This window comes from Corvus kubaryi, unplaced genomic scaffold (assembly GCF_017639235.1).
Source record: "Corvus kubaryi isolate FWS band 111438036 unplaced genomic scaffold, C.kubaryi_AGA036_p1.0 split1-37296, whole genome shotgun sequence".
NCBI classification, from domain to species: domain Eukaryota; kingdom Metazoa; phylum Chordata; class Aves; order Passeriformes; family Corvidae; genus Corvus; species Corvus kubaryi.
The window spans coordinates 18,056,027-18,075,895 of record NW_024582075.1 but is presented as its reverse complement, the minus strand read 5'-3'; the positions used below and the strand labels follow the sequence as shown (position 1 = coordinate 18,075,895).

Here is a 19,869-nt window from a genome sequence, read left to right as displayed (position 1 = left end):
AAGTCAGGGAAACTGGGATTTGGCTATAACTGTTTTGTAGGTGATTGTTTCAGGAGAAGCACTACAGCTATTTGGAAAGGGAAAAAGAAAATAAATAATCCTTGAGATGCAGGACTGCATCCATGTGTGGGTAAGTGACAGGTAGAGCATGTGATATAGAACAGCTTGGCTGCTTTTTCGTATGAATGTACACTAGTACCTCTCTCCATGAAACCACTTAATTCTCAAGATTTTACATCCTTAGGTGAACTAGAATATCTTCTTACTAACTGGAATGCCCAGTTGTGCAGAATGTGAACTTCTTTTAGTGTAGTATATAAACTGGAAATAAGAAAATAAGGCAATGTCATTTTCTCAATGAAGACTTTTCCTGCAGGAATAATGAACTTTTCTGGACCGAGACAAGCATTTTCAACTTTGAATGAAACTCTAATTAAGAAATAACTCTTCTTGATTTGCTTTTCAGTTTGTATGACAAACATTACTTATCTGATTCTGCTTCCATTTTTTGCTCTCTTGAAGACACCAAGATAGTCTTCTGCAGTAATGCAGCATTACATCCTATTTGTTGTTCCAAGAACTTTAGAATTCTTCTGGTAACATTAAAATTGGAAAAAATCAAGTTCTGTCTTTCTTGTCTATTACTCTTTTTTTTCTCTGTCTCTCGAATTTGCAAATGAATGCAAAATGAATTTCTAAAGGAAGAGTGAAGTACAATTTGATTTACAGTAGCAGCTATATAACTGTGAATACTTTATGAACAAACTTACTTTGTCAATAAAATAAAGAGGTGGAATTCCAGATATTAAGGCAAGTACTGTCCATGTAATCGCTGACTACACTGCGTAAAAATAACACCCATCAAAGAAGCTTGAAAGCAGAATCCCTAATAGCATGTGTAAAATAGAATTCCCAAGTTTATTTTCATGTGTCTAGTTTTAATTGAAAAGAAAGGCCAAGGGACATTTTGATCACTTGAAAATTTATTTTCAAAGTGGGAAAAAATACCCAGTGTCATCTCTGCAAAAGCCTGTTAGTTCAGGAAAAAAACCAGAAAAAGACATGTAAATGCCTGTGTTAAATTGACTATTTTTAGTATATAATTTTAGTAACGGCTTTCAGATTTCTTTTGGTGTCTTACTCAGTTTTCTGGTTTTGTAGGCTTCAGGCTCGAATTGCTCACAGAATCCAGGAACTGGAGAACTTGCCTGGTTCTCTGCCCCCTGATCTGCGAACCAAAGCTACAGTGGAGTTGAAGGCACTTAGGTTACTGAATTTCCAGCGCCAGGTAATGCAATTTACTTGAGGAAAATTTTCATAGCAGTCACAAGCAAACATGTTCATGCAGCAAAGAGTAAACTGGAAAGAGATTTTGCAGCAGTGCAAACTGAAAGCAGATTCTGCATGAGAGCTAACAACGAAAAAGCAAGTCACAGGAATGTTAGATTTTATTCTGTTTTGGTAATAAAAATGTGCAGGTGTTACTTTTGCTCCTTGCTTTATCTTCCAGTCTAGAATGTGACCATAGAACTGCGTCTTTCATAATGAACATGGCATTGGCACAAAGACAAAACAAGGGCTGGACAGGCTGCAAGCTGATTCTCAGCACAGATCTTTTCAACAGATACCTCTTCCTAGACATATTTTGTATTTCCACAAGTCCCCTTGTTTTAATAAGAGTTGTATGTTGGTGTTTTGTGTTGTATTTTTCTGATCCATTTTTGGGATTTCCACTGTGGCACAGACGTTGAAAATGAAATAACAGGTTCATACATAAGATTTAAGTTGAATGTTGAGTGCCTATATCAGCAAATGAATCTCAGAAAAGGAATCACACTGCCAGACTGTTACAGGCCTCTTACCATTGGCTTTTACAGCTAGTTTGGAAGAACAAAGATGCAATTTGGCAGGTCAAGAAAATTACTTCCTGACAAAAGCTTTGGCAGTAATTGTGCCATGGTGTCCAAGTCTTCCTTCCTTCTACCCTTGGCACTCCTTTGTAATGAAGTTTTGTCAGAGGTCAGATGAAAAGCAGCAGGCTCTCCCTGCTGTACTGCTGGGACTATGGCAATACTGTTCCAAGCTTTTAACATTTACTTCTCCCACCTATCTTCTGTACAGCTGGCAATGAAACGAGTTGTCAGTTACATTCAGGTCCAGCACTGGAAAATGCGTTATGTATGAGGTCCATTTGCGTTTTATTTTGATGGTGTAACATCTTGGCTGGCCCCTTTTATTGCAGCAGGACAGTTGTTACCAGCATCTTGTAAAGAAGGAAGAAATTATGATCGAAAGTGATTAACACTTTTGACCATTCTGTGAAGGTTTAGGATTTGTTTAGGGTAAGAGATGTAGTTGTTGCTATATAAATACTGTATCTTTTCAGGCTATAATGAAAAGGAAGGAGGAGGCTGGGATGTATTTTGAACTGTTTACTGTTTTACTCTGCCATAACAGTGTTTAAAATTGTTTTATTAAAAGCTATTATATTTTTTTGAGTGATTGTTTTTTTTCCCCCCTCCCTCCACTGGTAGCTAAGACAAGAGGTGGTAGCCTGCATGCGTCGTGACACAACACTGGAGACAGCACTGAACTCTAAAGCCTACAAACGAAGCAAGCGCCAGACTTTGAGAGAGGCTCGTATGACAGAAAAGCTTGAGAAACAGCAGAAGATAGAACAGGAGAGGAAGCGTAGGCAGAAGCACCAGGTATTTTAACCTGTTAGGTGTTTGCCCCAGACAGATATGCACCTTACTTTGCTGGGCAGGTCTTCTCTTTTCCATATTTTATTTATCTTTGGAGTTCTTCTGATTAAAAAACTCCCAAGTGGTGTGATACGTAATTATAAGGCTTTAAGACTAGAACTCCGGTATTCCTGATTCCCAATCCTTGCTATGTCAGAGTGCCTGCACTAACTTGATTCTCTTTCTAGGAGTACCTGAATAGCATATTGCAGCATGCTAAAGATTTTAAAGAGTACCACCGGTCAGTCGCTGGGAAAATTCAGAAACTTTCTAAAGCCGTGGCAACTTGGCATGCCAACACTGAACGTGAGCAGAAAAAAGAAACTGAGAGAATTGAGAAAGAAAGAATGAGGAGACTAATGGTAAGAAGTAGAAGAAGGAATGTGGTTATTTTAGTTAAAGTTACATACTGTATTCTTTTAATATCCTTCTATACTATCTCAGCCACCCCCATGTGTTTCCTTTGCGAAGTACTCTGTAATGAAAAAGATATAAATCCCAAACTATTACAGTTTGTTATGTATGTTTCTGTTAATGTAGTGAGTGTGATACTGTTCAATTTAACCTATTGCTCCTTCTTTTTTAAGGTTTTTGTGTAGGAATAATTGGGGATTTTTTACTGGTGTGAAAGCTTAGCACGGCCACTTCTGAATAACAGCAACTTAATCTTATTAACTTCATATACTAATACTGTTGTATAGTTGCAGGGCTATTGGTCCATTTTACAAATAATGGGCTTTGATTTATTTCTAGGTGTATAGTTTTGAAGATTTCGAATTACTACCTTGTTCATGGCATTATTCCACAATTTTTATGTACGGTTGATTCCACATATGAAATACATAGCAATAGTGTGTGTATCTTGAGAATGAATAGCAGTCAGTTCTACCCATGTAATGCTTCAGACCACACTCCTTACTACTTCATGGTTTTTTCTTCCCTATACCCTCACAGTATCAGCTGTATCATTCTAACAACAGAGTAAAATGGGTTTATGTATTGATGCCATGAAGATTTTTTGCCTTTTCTTTTATACCCTTGTTACACCTTTTTTACAACTTCTGTGTTCTTAGTGCTTTTTGCCTACATTCTTGGACTTGTTTGTCAAACTGAGAGACTAAACAATTTAGGAGCTTTGTTATTACGGATCAGAAAGCCCCAGACCCCAAGGTCCTCTCCAGAACACATTCTATGAACTAAGATAGAACCATCCAGGGGAGGGCTCCTTGGGGAGGGGGGCTCACTTGAACCTCTCATTGGGGAATCTTTGATAGGTACACTGATTAGTAAAACCTATAATGTTACACCTGATCTTTGAGGGTGTGCTTATTGCAGTGTGCATTTCGGTGCATATGACCTGGATGTGTGCACCTAAGGATCCTTAAAATAAATACCAAGGTAAAATCTCTTTATCCCTTCTAACCGTGTATGACTCTTGATTTTAAGACCAGGAAAAGGCATCAGTATAACCACGTCTCTTCAGAATGCTGTGGAGCCAGTCAGGGGGCTGCCTACATCTCAGGAATTAAAATAATTCTGGAATTTGAAGCGTAGGCAGATCAGTGCATACGTACACGTATGTCAGTGACTTGGGGTAGAAAAAATTCTTCAAAGCATTGGTTGACGTTTTATTAACATTTCACCAACACAGAATGAAAGGAAATTGACAAGCTTACTTTGTAACCTGCTGACAAAAAGCAGTAAGTATCTAATAGAGGTGTAGAGATAAATGCTAGTTCCTGTCCAGAATCTCTTCCCACCATGAATATGAGCTGAACAGTTTGGTTTTAAAGTTAAAAAATGAAATGCAGAAAAAGTTAAATGTAACAATGATAGAAACTTGGAAATAAAAGCTTGTGTAAAGTGTGAATTAAGAACTTGCATAAGAGAATAACAAATGTGTAGGCCCTAGGGCATTTCTCAAAATTACATAGTAATCAGTATTACAGAGCTTTTTTATAGTTGGGGATAATCATCAGCAGTTTGTCTAACCTAGCTTGTAAAAATGTTAATTATTAGCAAAAAAGGAGCTGATTTTAAATAAAAGCAATACTGACATTTGGAAAATATTTTTGTATCTTGTGAAGTTCAGCTTATGTTAAATTGAATATGCAGTGTGATAAGTAATGAAGATGTCCACTGCTGAAAAGTATGAAGTAGATTTGAATGCCCACATTATCAGTGCTTTCTCCTAAAACACCTTCACCATGACTGGTTAACCTCTTATCGTACATACAGAATTTCATAGGCATTTTCAGTTTAGGGTTTTGCACCTACTGCTCAATCCTTCTGCAAAACCAATCCGTGTGTTTTGTTAATGGGGTTATTTTGTCTATTGAGTTTTAGTCCAGTTGTGGTAAATTTGGAATTCACAGATGCGTACTAGTGGTTTTGTTTTAAAATATTATCTCCTCTCAGATGCTTAGCATGGTCTATGAGAATGTGCTGTGTCTAAAACTTTTTGCATATATTTTCAGGAATGCTGAATTCATTCCACAAATTTCCCTTCATTTACTATGATTAGAAATGGTGCTTGTGTCACAGCTCATTGTAGTAGTATATATATCATGTGCAAAAATGGGCATTGGTGTGATTTAAAAAGATACTGTCAAGACAAGCTTAAATGTATAAAAGAAGTACCTTGGCTAGATTACACAGACTGTGTATTCAGTAACATTAGAAACAGCAAAAACAACAATAATGGTAATTTTTTTTTTGAAAACTTGGGGTTTGAGTGTTGGAATTTTGATGGGTTGAACATAACAATGGAATTTTTCAAGCAGTTTTGCAAGTTCAATTTGAACATTATAGCTATTTTTTCTAACTGTATGCTCTTCTGGTGTCTCTAGAAAAGCAGGAGATCTCCCAGAGTGCTGTATTTTAAAGTAATCATCTTTAAAATATTTTTTACTTATGTTTGGTTTTTATAAGGCATTGTATACTTCTTAATTTGTTGTTTCAGCCAAAATTGAGACAGGCATGTCTGCTACTTTACTTGTATTTTTCTGACATGCTGTATTATGTCGTCACAGCACATGAAAATAATATTCCTTGTATGTCCAACACACAGAATATGACAAGGATGCAGAAGTTGCCAGGATGACTCAGAGATAGGGTTTATCTGGTGAACCCTGTTTCTGATTGTGACCTCTATAAGAGATGAAATGACACCAGAGTAGAACAGTGATAGATAAATCTAACAAAATAAAACTTTCACTTAACAGCTAGAAGAAAAGGTTCTGTATTCATACTGGAAAAAGGACTAAATGCAATTTTACGTCCAGCTCCCATGTTGTTCCTCTTGGTGAATTACCTGCACTTCATGTCTTTGAAAAGTCATCTCAGTAGAAGACTCACTATCTCCGTTTCAGGACATTGCAATCTGCCTGATGTAGCACTGATTTTTTTTTTTCCTCCTTTGCCAGTCATAACTGCTGCAGATTTTTCCAGTCATTAGTCCATGAGAGTGAAATGTGTAGAATCATGGAATCTCTTGTCTCAGAGTCACTCAGCCTGTCAGGGACCTCTCTAGTCCAACCACTTTCCCAAAGCAGTATAAACATCGAGTTCAAAACAGGTTGCTCAAAGCTTCTTTCAGTCCTGTCTTGAAAACCTCTTAACGTCAGAAATGGCACAACTTCTCTGCCTGTTCAGGTCTTTCTGAAGTGCTGCCCAGCCATTGAGCAGATTGACAGGTATCTCCTGATTTCACATCCTCTGCAAACTTGACTGAAGTGCCTTTTATCCCTTCCTCTGTGTCACTGATAGTAGTGTTAAACACAAGATGATGCAGGATGGACCCCTGTGGTATGGCTCTTCATACTGTCTTCAGATAAAGTATGACCTTCTGACACCTCGTGGAGAGGGATTTTGGGTGTATTGGTGGATGACAAGGTGAGCAGGACCCAGCAATATGAACTTGCTGACCAGAAAGCCAACTGTATCATGGACTACATCAAAAGCCAAGGCCAGTGAAATGGCAAAGTGCCATTGTAACAAGGTGACATGCCAGGCCCTGCCCTTGGGTCACAACAACCCCACTACAGGCTGGGGCAGGGTGGCTGGAAACCTGCAGAGCAGAAGCAGACCTGGGGGTGTTGGTTGACAGCGGCTGAACAAGAGCCAGTGTGCCCAAGTGGCCAAGAGGGCCAGTGGCATCCTGGCCTGTACCAGCAACAGTGTGGCCAGCAGGACCAGGGCAGGGATTGTCCGCCTGTACTCAGCACTGGTGAGGCCACACCTCAAATCCTCTGCTCAGTTTTGTGACCCCACTCCAAGAAGGATGTTGAGGTGCTGGAGCATGTCCAGAGAAGGACAACAGAACTGGTGAAGGGTCTGGGGCACAAGTCTTGTGAGGAGTTGCTGAGTGAGCTGGGGTTGTTTAACCTGGAGAAAACAAGGGTCAGGTGGGGCCCTCATTGCTCTGTACAACCATCTGAAAGGAGGTTTTAGCAAGGTAGGATGGGTTTCTTTTCCCAGCTAACAGGCGATAGAACAAGGAGAAATGGCCTCAAGTTGTGCCGGGAAAGGTTTAGATCAGGTTTTACACTGAAGAAAGTACTTCACGGAAAGGGGTGTCAAGCACTGAAACAGGCTGCATGGGGAAGTTCAGAAAACATGTAGATGTGGTGCTTAGTGACATGGTTTATTGGGGGAGCTGGTGGTGTCAAGTTGATGTTTGTACTTGATATCTTTGAGGTCTTCCAACCCTAGTAACAATTCTGTGGTTCTACGAAAGTGTGGTTAGAGTAGATATTAGGGGGAAATACTTCACTGTGAGTGATTCTACACCAGAGTAGATTGCCCAGGAGAGTTGTGGATGCCCCATGCCTAGAAGTGTTAAAGGCCAGGTTGGATGTGGTTTTGTGCAAGGTGGTCTAGTGGAAAGGTATCCTTACCCATGGCAGGGGAATTAGAGCTAGATGATCTTTAAGGTCCCTGCCAGCCCATATGATTCTGTGATGTATTGATACAAATGTATGACTCCTGGGCCTTATCATCCAACGATCATCATCTTCACCCATGTAGCTGTCCCTTTCTGCAGATCATGACGACCTAAGATAACACTTGGTTATTGACATAGGAGTTGGTGTGTGTCCGCCATCATTTCTGTCATGACTGGCATTTCTTTTGTATCACTAGGCGGAAGATGAAGAAGGCTACCGTAAGCTGATTGATCAAAAGAAAGACAGACGCCTAGCCTACCTGTTGCAGCAGACGGATGAGTACGTGGCTAACTTGACTAACCTGGTATGGGAGCATAAGCAGGCGCAAGCAGCCAAAGAGAAGAAGAAGCGAAGGAGAAGAAAGAAGGCAAGTAGTTACAGCTGATATTTTTAAGCCATTTCTTCTTCAAATCAAGTTTAAATGTTGATAAACGTAGTAATGCCCGATTGTCATACACAGACCAGATGTCTAAAAACATCTACACCACCAAATTCTTAACACTGAGGGAACTCATCTCTCTCTCTATTGAAATATATGTATGCTGTTATTAAGTCAAAAGAAGGTGAAAAGGAGGCAGGATTATAAAATTATTAGCTGTTAACATTAATCTTCTTGTAACATAATTTGCTCATAATCTTTGTACAGGTAAAATTGGGACAGATATGTAAGTTAGGGTTAATGTACCCAAAAGTTCAAGGTATCAAAAATATACTCTGTGAAGAAGATAGCAAGAGTCTGGTTTGTGTAGCTGTTTCATGCAGGGCACCTGTTTTAGACTTCCACATTATACACTCAGTCCATTTTGTTAGGACAAAATTGACTCAGTCCATTTTGTTAGGACCATTGGAAACGGCTAAAAAACTTGGCTAGGTTTATTATAGTAAATGGGTATTTTGCCAGTAGTATTGTTCACTGTGCATTTTTAACCTTTAATTGAAACTTTTCAAGATCACTTTTCTTCATATGAAATGTTTTAGCCTGTAAGAGAGAGTTGTTGAAATTGAACAGTGCAATTTTCAAAAAAATGATTCCATGTGTGAAATAGTGATTAAGGAATGATTTGTAATTTTTTATGACCTCAAAGTACGTTTCGTCTCTTGCAGAATGAATAAGAGGATTTTTATAATCCATTTCCATGCCTGGTTTGCTACTAATTACTGCTACAAATACAAGTATTATGTTTACAGGGTTTGCTAACAGTACTGGAAATGTGCTAATAAGAACCAGCATGGAAAAATACGGATCTTGGCCATTAATGGCCTAAAAAATTAGTTAATGTTTTCTCCTGCTGTCACAGAAACCTCGGTTCCTGAGGATATGTTCTAAGATAGGAACAATACCCTGTCTACAGAATTAAGATGTAATTTGGATGCAGTTCTTGGCCTGTATTACCAGTGAGAACAGGCCTGATTTATTGGAATGCATGGTAGAGATAATCATTAATGAGACAGCATGTGGAGTAACTGCGTAACTTTAATAACAAATACGTATGCCCTTAACTATCCACATTCATGATATGTTTCTCTTTCTATGTCAGTTTAGCTGAACTATTTATGAGAAACAATGTATCTTCTGGCCATGTCAGTAAAGATAAAATTTTCTGTCCCTGAAGTTGAAAGGAAGTATGTCCCGTGTTCAGTGTTTATATATATTCCACTCTAAAACCTAAAAATATTAGCAAAAAAGAGAAAAATATCTTTGTTCTGTCTTGCTCATCTTCATCCTTTTGTTTGTAATTAACTTCTTCCCAGCAATCTTTTGCTCATCTGTGACGGAAGTAGGAGTCTACGCAAATATTACCCTTTATTTTAATCTAGAATTCTATGAATTTGTCATTGCATGGCTGCAGAACACATTGCAATTAGTGGGCACTGTGTCTTTTTTCAAAGTCATACACGTTCAGTCCTCAGGCTTCTATGTTTTGTAATCCATACAAAAGTTTCGTCTACTACCACCTGTAGTTAATGTTTTGTACTTACAGAGAAATGAGAAAAGAGAGTTCTTAGGATTTTCTCCTGGGAATGGCAGTGAGGAAGTAGATGGTGAAGAAATAATCTTTGCCAGACTCATTATAGAATATCCAAGTGAACCCTATATTCTTAGTAGAAAAAAATTTGAGATTAGTCCATTCTTTCTCTGGGGTACAGTTTCTGTAATCTTCATGCTAGATTTTACCTGTTTGTTTTTCACATTCCTCTATTTGTGTTTTCTGTCTCTAGCTTCCTACTGTAGTCATGGATAAGAAAAAAATACTCCATATGAAATTTTCGTCTGATAGGCTAGTTCAACTTGCTATGCAGTCTCTCACTTTATTGTTAGTAGTTTTTCCTGTCACTAAACAGAGAATGAAAAACATTTTTAATATTGGGATTTCCCCCATTCAGGGATTAAATTGTCAGCATGGTTTTTTCCCAGTGAACAGCCCTGATGCTTACTGCTTTTCTGTGATTTGAGTTGTAAGGTTCTTTTCCATTGCCCGTAGCTAAGCTATAACAATCTTTATGTATTCAACAGCATTCTCTTGTGTAAAAGAATGGATCCCAGCCCTGGTTCATCCAGGGAGAAAGTATCCTAAGTCACTGCAGTGTGTTCAGCCAAGACTAGATAAGTGTGTTCATAGCTTATCCTGCCCATGTGTTTATTTAAAATCTTCACTTCTGGTGCAGTTTCTTTATTTGTCAGGTCATACCTGCTGCCTAGAAATGCTGAAGCAGGCAGACTTGAAGCTTGTATTGTTGTTGTTCCTACTAAGCATCAGCTGCTGCATGTTCACTTCTAGTTTATGCTTTACATAATGGACTTCAATGACAAAGGCTGAAGCAGTTTCTAAGGATAATATCAATATTAAGAAGTGCAGCTATTCCTCAAGTATAGTTATTAAACAAAAGAAGGAATAACTTGATGGTCCATATTTATCACGTGCTTTGATAATAGTTGGAAGTTGGAAGTTTTCTCTCTCTAAAACAGAATTTAAGAGATAACTTCTTGTTGTTAGTCTATTTACATTAGTATCCAGAATAATATTTTGCTGTAGTACTATAAATTCAGCAGTGTGACGTAAGGAGAAGCTGTAAAATGTGCTTACTTGCTCAGAATTGTTTAGGAAAGTTTGAATGCAGAAGCAAACTATATGTCTTTCATTTTTCCTTATACTATGCTGACATTTTTAAGTAACGTAAATGAGGACAAGCCTTGAGGAAGATACTGCTAATTTCTCAGGCTGGTGCCTGGAGAGAAAAAAATCTAGCTTTCTCCAGTGAAGAACTCCAGGGTTCCTTTTGTTTCTAATTTGAGTAATTGTGGTCTATGCATGATTGGGAGATAGTACAAAGAACTCCCAAAATACTTCTTCTAGTTAGTTGTCAGACCAAAAAACCCAAAATACATACCCAAGATAAAAGTGCCTTGCATGAATATACGCAGCAGTCTGTGATGCCTGCTGACACCTTCAAAATGGAAATTAAAGCAGTTTAGAAGAAATTAGTAGTAAATCACATGAAAATAATTTACTATTTTATTTGCATTAGAATAGCCTATGAGCAACTGAGCTCTAGGTCTGAACCAGAAATTCAGTGGGCCAACCACTTCTTACATGCAGATTTATAACATTGACTGAGGTGAGTAGGTACCATTAGTAAATGCTTTGTGTGTGTTAATTGTTAGGGCCCATCTCTGTCTATATCCATCCACACCTTTGTTAACTTGAATCCCAGGCTGTTCAGAAATAAGTGAAACATACTCATGATCCAAAATGTTTACATCATACAAAGTATTCTTTCTGTACTTTTAATCTGACCATAGTATTTTTCACTTCTTCATTTGTTTTAGAAAGCTGAAGAAAATGCAGAAGGAATGGCATCTGGTCTTGGCCCCGATGGAGAGGTATGAGTTTTTACAAGGTGGTTCTTTTTTCTTGTTGTAGGTTTTTGGTTTTAAAAAAAAAACCTTTCCGATGATTGTTCTGGATTGTGTGTCATGGCTATAACTTTAAAGAGTTATGATGACAACTGTTCTGGGAGCCGTTGTTTATAAACAGAAATAATCATTACCTGGGTTAACATTTATGCTAGCCTGTCACTATTCTGAAAATCAAAGACTAAAACGAGAAGTATATTGAATATACTTCAGTATATTGAAGAATTCTGGGTATGCTGAAGTCTGCCTCTCATTTTTGTAATGTGCTTACAAGAAATACTTTTCTTGCAGTCTGTATATGTACAACTTACTTTCTAGTTTGAGCTCATAAACACTATACATATATATCTTCTCATCTTTATAAAAATATATTGTTGACATTGCATGTAGTTAAATTCCTTTCAGTCACAGGACAGAATATAGTGTAATGATGGATTAAGATATCTGAAAGTTCTTTCTTCCTCAGAAGCAAATGGAAATGAGTAATTTTTCTGGGTCGTTCTTCAAGTAATATTCTTCATTCAGTAGCAGAGCATATGCTGCCTTCAGAGCTTTAAAACAGGCCTTTACTTAGAAAGCTAGCTAAATTGTTTGATTCTTGTTTCTCAAAAAAAAAAAAGCTATCAAGTCACTGTATGTTTTTTGTTACAGATATCTGTTCGTATAAATAACAGGATTAAATGCCTGCAAGAATACATACCGTGTGTCTTGACAAAAACCAATAATGTATTCTTTTCCATGCTGTTCTTTCTAATTTACTTGGGATATTGGGATATATTTGTGGATGTAGTATAGAATATGTTACACACAGAAGTACTGTGACTCAGTGCTTGCTTAGTAGTCATGTGGGGAAAGTGTGGCATCTAATAACAAAACTCTGCTGGTTGTTCAGAACTGGAATTTTGATAGTACTATTAGTTTTTTTAATTATGTAAGACAAGCAGGAAATTCACTTACCTTATGGTGTAAAATGTCACTTGAATTTTTAGCCCATAGATGAGAGCAGTCAGATGAGTGACCTTCCAGTCAAAGTGACTCACACTGAAACAGGCAAAGTTCTTCTTGGACCAGAAGCACCCAAGGCAAGTCAGCTGGATGCTTGGCTGGAAATGAACCCTGGGTAAGTAGTTAGTGTACAAAGTAGACTCTTTTTTCTATTTGCATTGATACTTTCCATGTTATACTTTATTTCTTGTTTACCAATTCTATTCTTATTTTAATATAGTGTATATAAGCTGAATAGGACATGTATTGAACCTATTACCTCCTCTTGTTCACTCTAATTCACAATCTTTCTGTCATTTTTGTACAGCTATGAAGTTGCTCCCAGATCAGACAGTGAAGATGAGAGTGGTTCTGAATATGAGGAGGAGGTATGTATCTTTAAAAAGAAATACTGGGACAATACAGTAAAAAACAAGTACTTATTTCATATTTCATTTTCCCCTTCTTCGTAGTGAAGAGAGGGGAAGTGATAGCAGATGTGTAGGTGCTTTAAGACTAATACAAACAGGAAAATTAATTGATTCTGTAGTTCTTGATTTATAGCAGTTGTTCTTTATATGCACTCTAAATGCCTAACTGGTAATTGTGGTTAGGAAGAATGAGTATTTTACTCTGATTATTAATAATAATGAACTGGAGAATTAAGTGGGTTCCTATTTTAAAATACATCTCAGGAAATGCTGCATTGTGGCTTTGTGCTGAATGAAATTAACATCTTCAAGGTTTATGCATCAGAGGTTTTATAGGCAATAAAGTAACATGGTTGCTACTTATATATTAAGTGTATTAAAATGTTAGGAATTATGCCAGGGATTTATATTCAGACTTCTCAGGGTAGGCTTATTTGATTCAGTATTTGGATGGTGATTTAAATACTATTATTACAAAAATTCTAAAAAGAATCTTAAAATTAACACACACAAAGATCCCAGGCTAGTAGGGTCATAATATTAGGTACTATGAATAATGAATACTGATACTTGCATAGCATTTTCACATCATTACTTTCTAAAGGAGAACAGAAGTGAGGAATAGAGAGGGACCATGTTCCATCAACAGCCTGGTAGCAGAACTAGGTATAGAGCTCAGATCTCCTAAGTTTAGCAGTCTTCAAAATACTAGACCAAACAACTACTGAAACTGACTGGACTGTGTGACGTTACAGTATGTGCCTTTGTAGCACTAATTTCTGGTAATACAATTCTACATGTCTGTTGATGCCATGAAGGTTTTTTGCCTTTTCTTTTATACCCCTGTTACACCTTTTTACAACATCTGTATTCTCAGTGCTTTTTCCTTACATTCTTGGACTTGTCAAGCTAAGAGACTAAACATTTTAGAAGCTTTGTAGCTAGGGATCAGGGTGCCCCAGACCCCAAGGTCCTCTCCAGAACACATTCTGAATACCAAGATAGAACCATCCAGGGGAAGGCTCCTTGGGGAGGGGGGCTCACTTGAGCCTCTCATTGGGGAATCTTTGATAGATACGCTAATTAGTAAAACCTATAATGTTACAACTGATCTTTTGGGGCATATTCGGCGGGGTGCATTTCGCTGCATATGACCTGGATGTGTGCACCTAAGGATGCTTCAAATAAATACCAAGGTAAAATCTCTTTATCCCTTCTAACCGTGTATGACTCTTGATTTTAAGACCAGGAAAAGGCATCACTGTCATTATTAAGAGAGGAGAGAAGGGCCTGATACCTGTCAGGTTTCAGAATCTCACTTAATGACATTTTAAGTTATTTGCTGTCTGCTGCAACTGCAGCCAAAAGACAAGTTACTTTAAAAAGAGTAAAAATAACTGGTTTTAAAAAATTGAGAAACTAGAGGCCTAAATCAGTAGTTGACAGTTTTTTAAGCTTTATTAATTCATCACACATCTAGAATACAACATAAAAAACCCCATGATACTGGAATACTCTCCATGAATATGGTAGTCAGAAAAAGCGTTTTGAAAGTAAGATCATTAAAGGGGAAAATAGTTTTTATTTCAAAGTCTTATGACTTCCTGCCAGTTAATGTATGTCAAAAGTAAACCATCTTGTTATGCTGCAGTGCAGTTCTATTGCAGAGCAGGTGTAAATTGAACCTTGTGAGTCTGTCGTAAACCACTGACCAGTGAAAGCTACCTGTATGTGAATGCCAGTTCAAAGTATGACTGAGGAACATATTACACTTCCCAGAGCTTCTGTTCTTCTTCTGTATTCTGTAGGATGAGGAAGAAGAATCAAGCAGACTAGAAGCAGATGAAAAGATACTCCTGGATCCTAACAGCGAGGAAGTTTCTGAGAAAGATGCAAAGCAAATAATCGAGTGAGTATTTGTTAAGTGCTGTTTGTTTGGAACCATGGTTTCTTACAGTCACATTTTACAAGAGTAGCTTTCTCTAGAGTACAGTGATTTGAGGCATGAATATCTGCAGGAGAAGGAACATGATCATTTAATTATATACTGTTTATAATCTTGCACCCTTTGGTGTACTCATCACAATTGAGGACTTATACTGTTTCTTTAGACATATATATGTGAGCCATGGTCAAAAAATATTTGTTTGTGGGAATTCACTCAAATTCCTTTTCTGCTTTCCAGGACTGCCAAACAAGATGTGGATGATGAATATAGCATGCAGTATAGTGCTAGAGGGTCTCAGTCCTACTACACTGTTGCTCATGCAATCACAGAAAGGGTGGAAAAGCAGTCTTCCCTTCTTATTAATGGCACATTAAAACATTATCAGGTGAGAAATCACTAAAACATTAAATTACTTGAAACTTGGAATTATGCTGAACATTTCAGTGTGGTATTTCATATGGCAAACTGAAAACTTGTTAAAAAATACAAAGTCTCTAGTAGGTTAGAATTTGGAAATATGGACAGAGCAATGACACCTGGCACAGATGATGTTTCATACGTACTGCTTAAATAATACAAACTTTTTACAGCAACCTCTACCTTTTTTTCATTTCAGATGAATAATATTTTGATTTTGCTAACTTTCTCATTGACTTGTAATTTCTGTTCTTAGTGTTTTAATTTGTGGTGGGTTAACAGTATTTTCCTTCTTCCAGTATTCAAAAGTTTAGAATTTTATTGTTTACTTAAGATCCTAATAATTCGGTGCAGTGATAGATACAATTTGAAAATAAGAAAAATATTTTATTATGGAGGTTGGTGTCACCTGTTCTTCACAGACTTGCACTGGATTTAGTAACCAAGAACTTAAGTATTCTGACCATGACCTAGATGCACAGGTGATTGAAAATGTCCTTGACATGTGTTTTCCGCACTTCTGCTATTGTACAACTTCCTGGTTAATTCCAAAAACCTGCACCTTTTCTCTAGTCAGAGCATTATTTGTGTGTATATGTATCTCTCCACATAACGAATAGTGACGCAGACACGATAGCTTTCCTTTTTTCAATTCTGAAGCGACTTTGTAAGTGGGACATACGGTGGGACTACGGGTTCCAGTCAACTCTTGATGGCTTAATAGTAAATATGAATCAGTCCACGTGTATGTAAAGCCAGTGAATTGGCAGCATTATTTTGGATACTGTCTTGCAGGGACAACAGATAGTTACTTCAAGCATGTATTGTAGTTTTCCCTCTGAACTTTCTCGGGCTACCTAATTTCCTGCTCTCTCCATGCATGAGACATATGAAAACTCTGGATGTTAGAAGCAGAAACTTCACAAATCCGTTAGTAATGTGATACACACATGTGGAAATATGTCTGACAGAAGGGAATAGTGCTTCCTAGCAGTATTCCTTGGTGTGTGAAATTCTGTTATGTAGACATTGCTTAGCTACAGAACTCTGGCTTCCTTCCAGCTCTGGAAGTTTATACACAAGGCATATTTGGACAAAGGTGGCTTACTCTGACGTGGAGTTTTGATGGCAGACGCTAAGTGGACATGTGCTACGAGAGTTTTAGCATACCAGTGATACAGTTGGCAACTGTGAGGCTTACATGTTCTGTGCAGATTTGACAAGTTTCGTTTTGAAAGATTTTAATTGACACAGGCAAATGTCATGAAGTACACGCAGAAAGTTAGCATTTGACAGTGTTGAAATTGAGGAACAAATTCCTGCAGTGGCATTTATCAGCCTTACATATGAGTGCCTCTGTTGGACATTTGTCCCATACTGCTGATTTATTATTAATTTTTTATTATTAATTATTTTCGTGAGTTTTAAATAAGTGAAACTCTTACTCTTCATTTCAGCTCCAGGGACTGGAATGGATGGTTTCTCTCTATAATAACAATCTGAATGGAATTTTAGCAGATGAAATGGGACTAGGAAAGACAATACAGACTATTGCTCTCATCACTTACCTGATGGAGCACAAAAGACTCAATGGCCCCTATCTCATCATTGTTCCCTTGTCGTAAGTAACGGGTCTCATTCTGGCATTATTGTCGTAAGCACTGCACATTGGTTTGTTTGGAACACAACACACTGGCAAAACCAGAAAGCTGATAAAACACTTGATTCTATTAATTTTGATGAACAGTATTGAATTTACTGTAATTCACTCTTAAGCCAAAAGAGGGGGATGTTTTTTCTTTCCTGTTATGTGCATGCACTTCATCTTTCAGCTTTTAACTGATATTAAAAATCTGTTGCTTAGTTCTTTAAGCAGCTGGTGCCTCATCTGATACCATGCAAGCATGTTTTAATGAGGTTGATCTTTTAAATACTGTATAGGTACCCCTGGATATATATAGTCTTGATTGATATGCACACTTCCGGCAGGTGTGCAGATTATTATTATTTCTTGTGCTGCGTGCTTTCCCTTAACTTTCCAAAATGCTGCTTGTTTCATACATTTCTTCTAATGTATCTTCCTTTCTCCAAAGGTCAGGTGTGGATTTTAGTGATTTGAATGAAAAATGTCAGGCACTGTAGAACTCTTATAGGATGTTGAGGAGTTGTTTTCTTATTTTTATGTGTAATTGACTTGATTGATGTTCAGAAGTTTCTGGTAATTTCATTAGCCAGTTTGTCCACCGATTGTGCTGAGCATGCAAATTTGTTCTAAAATTAGGATAAATTTGATTTGTGGTCATCTCTTAATTTCTTTTGAGGTGTCTTCTGGCTGCACTGCAGTAGTAACTGATTGACTAAGATAAATGCCACAGGTTTGCCTAATTGTATGGGTACAAATTATAAGCTTAGTTTGAAAAGAAACACCCGAGAGAAGAGCTATGAAACAAAAATAGCGGGAGTGTATTAATGTCAATTTTCATGTGGGCACAGTAAAAAATCACATTTCTTTTAAGTACTCTGTTTTTTAAAAAACTGAGAGGAGCTGAAAGTTCTTTCTTGTATATGTTTTAAAAGCTGCCTTTCTCTGCCTTTTCTAAGTCGTTAGTATTGCTGCCATCATTGGTCCACTAGGAAGGAGAAAACCAGCTAGCAGCTGAAAAACCTCAAGGTTATTTTTTGCTGTTGTCTCATGATAGCAATGAGCTTCGCAGTAAGAACTTTTTTGTTGTGATCAAACTGCAGAAACAGTGCAAGAATGGATCCATGTAGTGGCAGTGGTGGTACTATGAGTAGGTCTGCTTGAGTAGAACACAGATGAAGTCTATTATCAGTTTTGTTGGGCTGTATCTGAAAAGCTGTAATGTCCATTTTTGGATGACAAGTAGTATAGAAGAACTTAAAAAACTATTTTTTTGTTCAGAGATATTGTTCTTATCCTTACTATGTTCCAAAGTATAAAGGTCCATGTAAAATACTACTTCTACTGGTTTCAAAAAGGGCCCTGAATATAAGCTGAAAGAGTGTTTCACACTTCTTTTTGTGGTTACTTTCCTCTGACATGCTTGTATTTTGTTGCAGTACATAAAGTGCATTTTTAAAATATGTTGTTATTTATGGGGGTTGATTACATAAAACGTGTTGAAAAGCTGGCAACCACTTGGAAACGATTATAAAGTTTGATTTGCAAATGATGAAATGTTACTTCTTCTTTATAATCTCTATGATAGGACTTTATCCAATTGGACATACGAATTTGACAAATGGGCTCCTTCTGTGGTGAAGATATCTTACAAGGTTTGATTTGCTTTTTATATGACTGTAGAATAGAAGGAATGAGAACTAGAGACAGTTTTTCCTCTGTCTCAGCAAACTTTTAAACTGTTCATTAGGTTTTGTCATGTATGTCAGATACTAAGCAGTGTGAGTTAATCATACTAAGAAGACTGTAACAAACTCTGAAAGACTGTAGAAGTAAAACAACTGTAAACCACTGTACAAAATGCAGAATAAAATTGTTAATTACCACATTGCAAGGCTTCCGATGAAAGTTACAGATGGTAACTACCTAACATTTTATTCATAGCTAAATACTTTCTTGTGTAGCTGCTGTAGTAGCTAGATATAGCCAAGCAATTTGTAGGGAGACCAGACCACTGTCTATTTTTTTCCATAAGCCCGTTAAGCAGCTTTACAGGCTAGCAGTGGTTTAGGGAAAGAGCACTCTGCGAAGGTCTGGAATTACATCAGTATATTATTTACTGTATGGTGGCAGGTTCATGTAGTTGCTCATCATCTGCTAATTCATAAAAACAATATTTTTTCTTCAACAAAGTAGAGAATAACAACTCACATGTCTCTCTCTTTTAGGGTACACCTGCAATGCGCCGCTCACTTGTTCCTCAGCTTCGAAGTGGAAAATTTAACGTTCTTTTAACTACTTATGAATACATAATAAAGGACAAACATATCCTTGCTAAGGTAATTTTAACTATTATCTCTCTACAGCAAGACCCAGACACCTTCAAAGGTACCACAAAACACATTTTTGTTTTATAGGGAAATTCCCAGTTGTTCTGTCCTTCAGTAAAAGTTAACCCTTTCATTTACTTTCCTGTTCCTCATTTTTTGATAGAACTTCTCTGTCACAGTTCTTCCTTATGTAAACACTAGGATTTTCCTGAATGTGGCCAGGGGACTAATTCCTCTGTGCAGTTCTGTCAGTACTGTATCCTGTCTGTCCTTGGAAGAACATTACTTTTCTCACCTTTGCATAATACTCAGCCTAATATGCATCAGTGACTTTCAATTTTTTCTGTTATTTCTGTCCTGACACTCACTCTTATTAGAGACCTTCCAGCTACGTGGTCACTTTTCCCCACGTGACTAAATAGTTACCTATATCATGAATTTGGTATCCAGACTAAAGAGTCTACACATTGCAGTTCCTAGGGGCTCACTGACTGTCTACAGGTAGGTATCA

General features: G+C 37.4%; 1 protein-coding gene across 5 annotated transcripts in view; it reads left to right on the top strand.

Annotated features, from left to right (window-relative positions):
* The window catches only part of SMARCA2 (SWI/SNF related, matrix associated, actin dependent regulator of chromatin, subfamily a, member 2), a 121,447-nt gene that overhangs the window by 38,361 nt on the left and 63,217 nt on the right, over nt 1–19,869 (top strand). For all 5 annotated transcript variants that reach the window (XM_042012966.1, XM_042012962.1, XM_042012965.1 and 2 more), the window contains 12 exons: nt 1,162–1,288; nt 2,535–2,708; nt 2,933–3,106; nt 7,887–8,057; nt 11,520–11,573; nt 12,596–12,726; nt 12,919–12,979; nt 14,830–14,930; nt 15,207–15,354; nt 16,844–17,007; nt 18,617–18,683; nt 19,257–19,367. In XM_042012966.1, the coding sequence (XP_041868900.1) occupies nt 1,162–1,288; nt 2,535–2,708; nt 2,933–3,106; nt 7,887–8,057; nt 11,520–11,573; nt 12,596–12,726; nt 12,919–12,979; nt 14,830–14,930; nt 15,207–15,354; nt 16,844–17,007; nt 18,617–18,683; nt 19,257–19,367 (1,483 nt within the window). The remainder of the gene's footprint in view (nt 1–1,161; nt 1,289–2,534; nt 2,709–2,932; nt 3,107–7,886; nt 8,058–11,519; nt 11,574–12,595; nt 12,727–12,918; nt 12,980–14,829; nt 14,931–15,206; nt 15,355–16,843; nt 17,008–18,616; nt 18,684–19,256; nt 19,368–19,869) is intronic.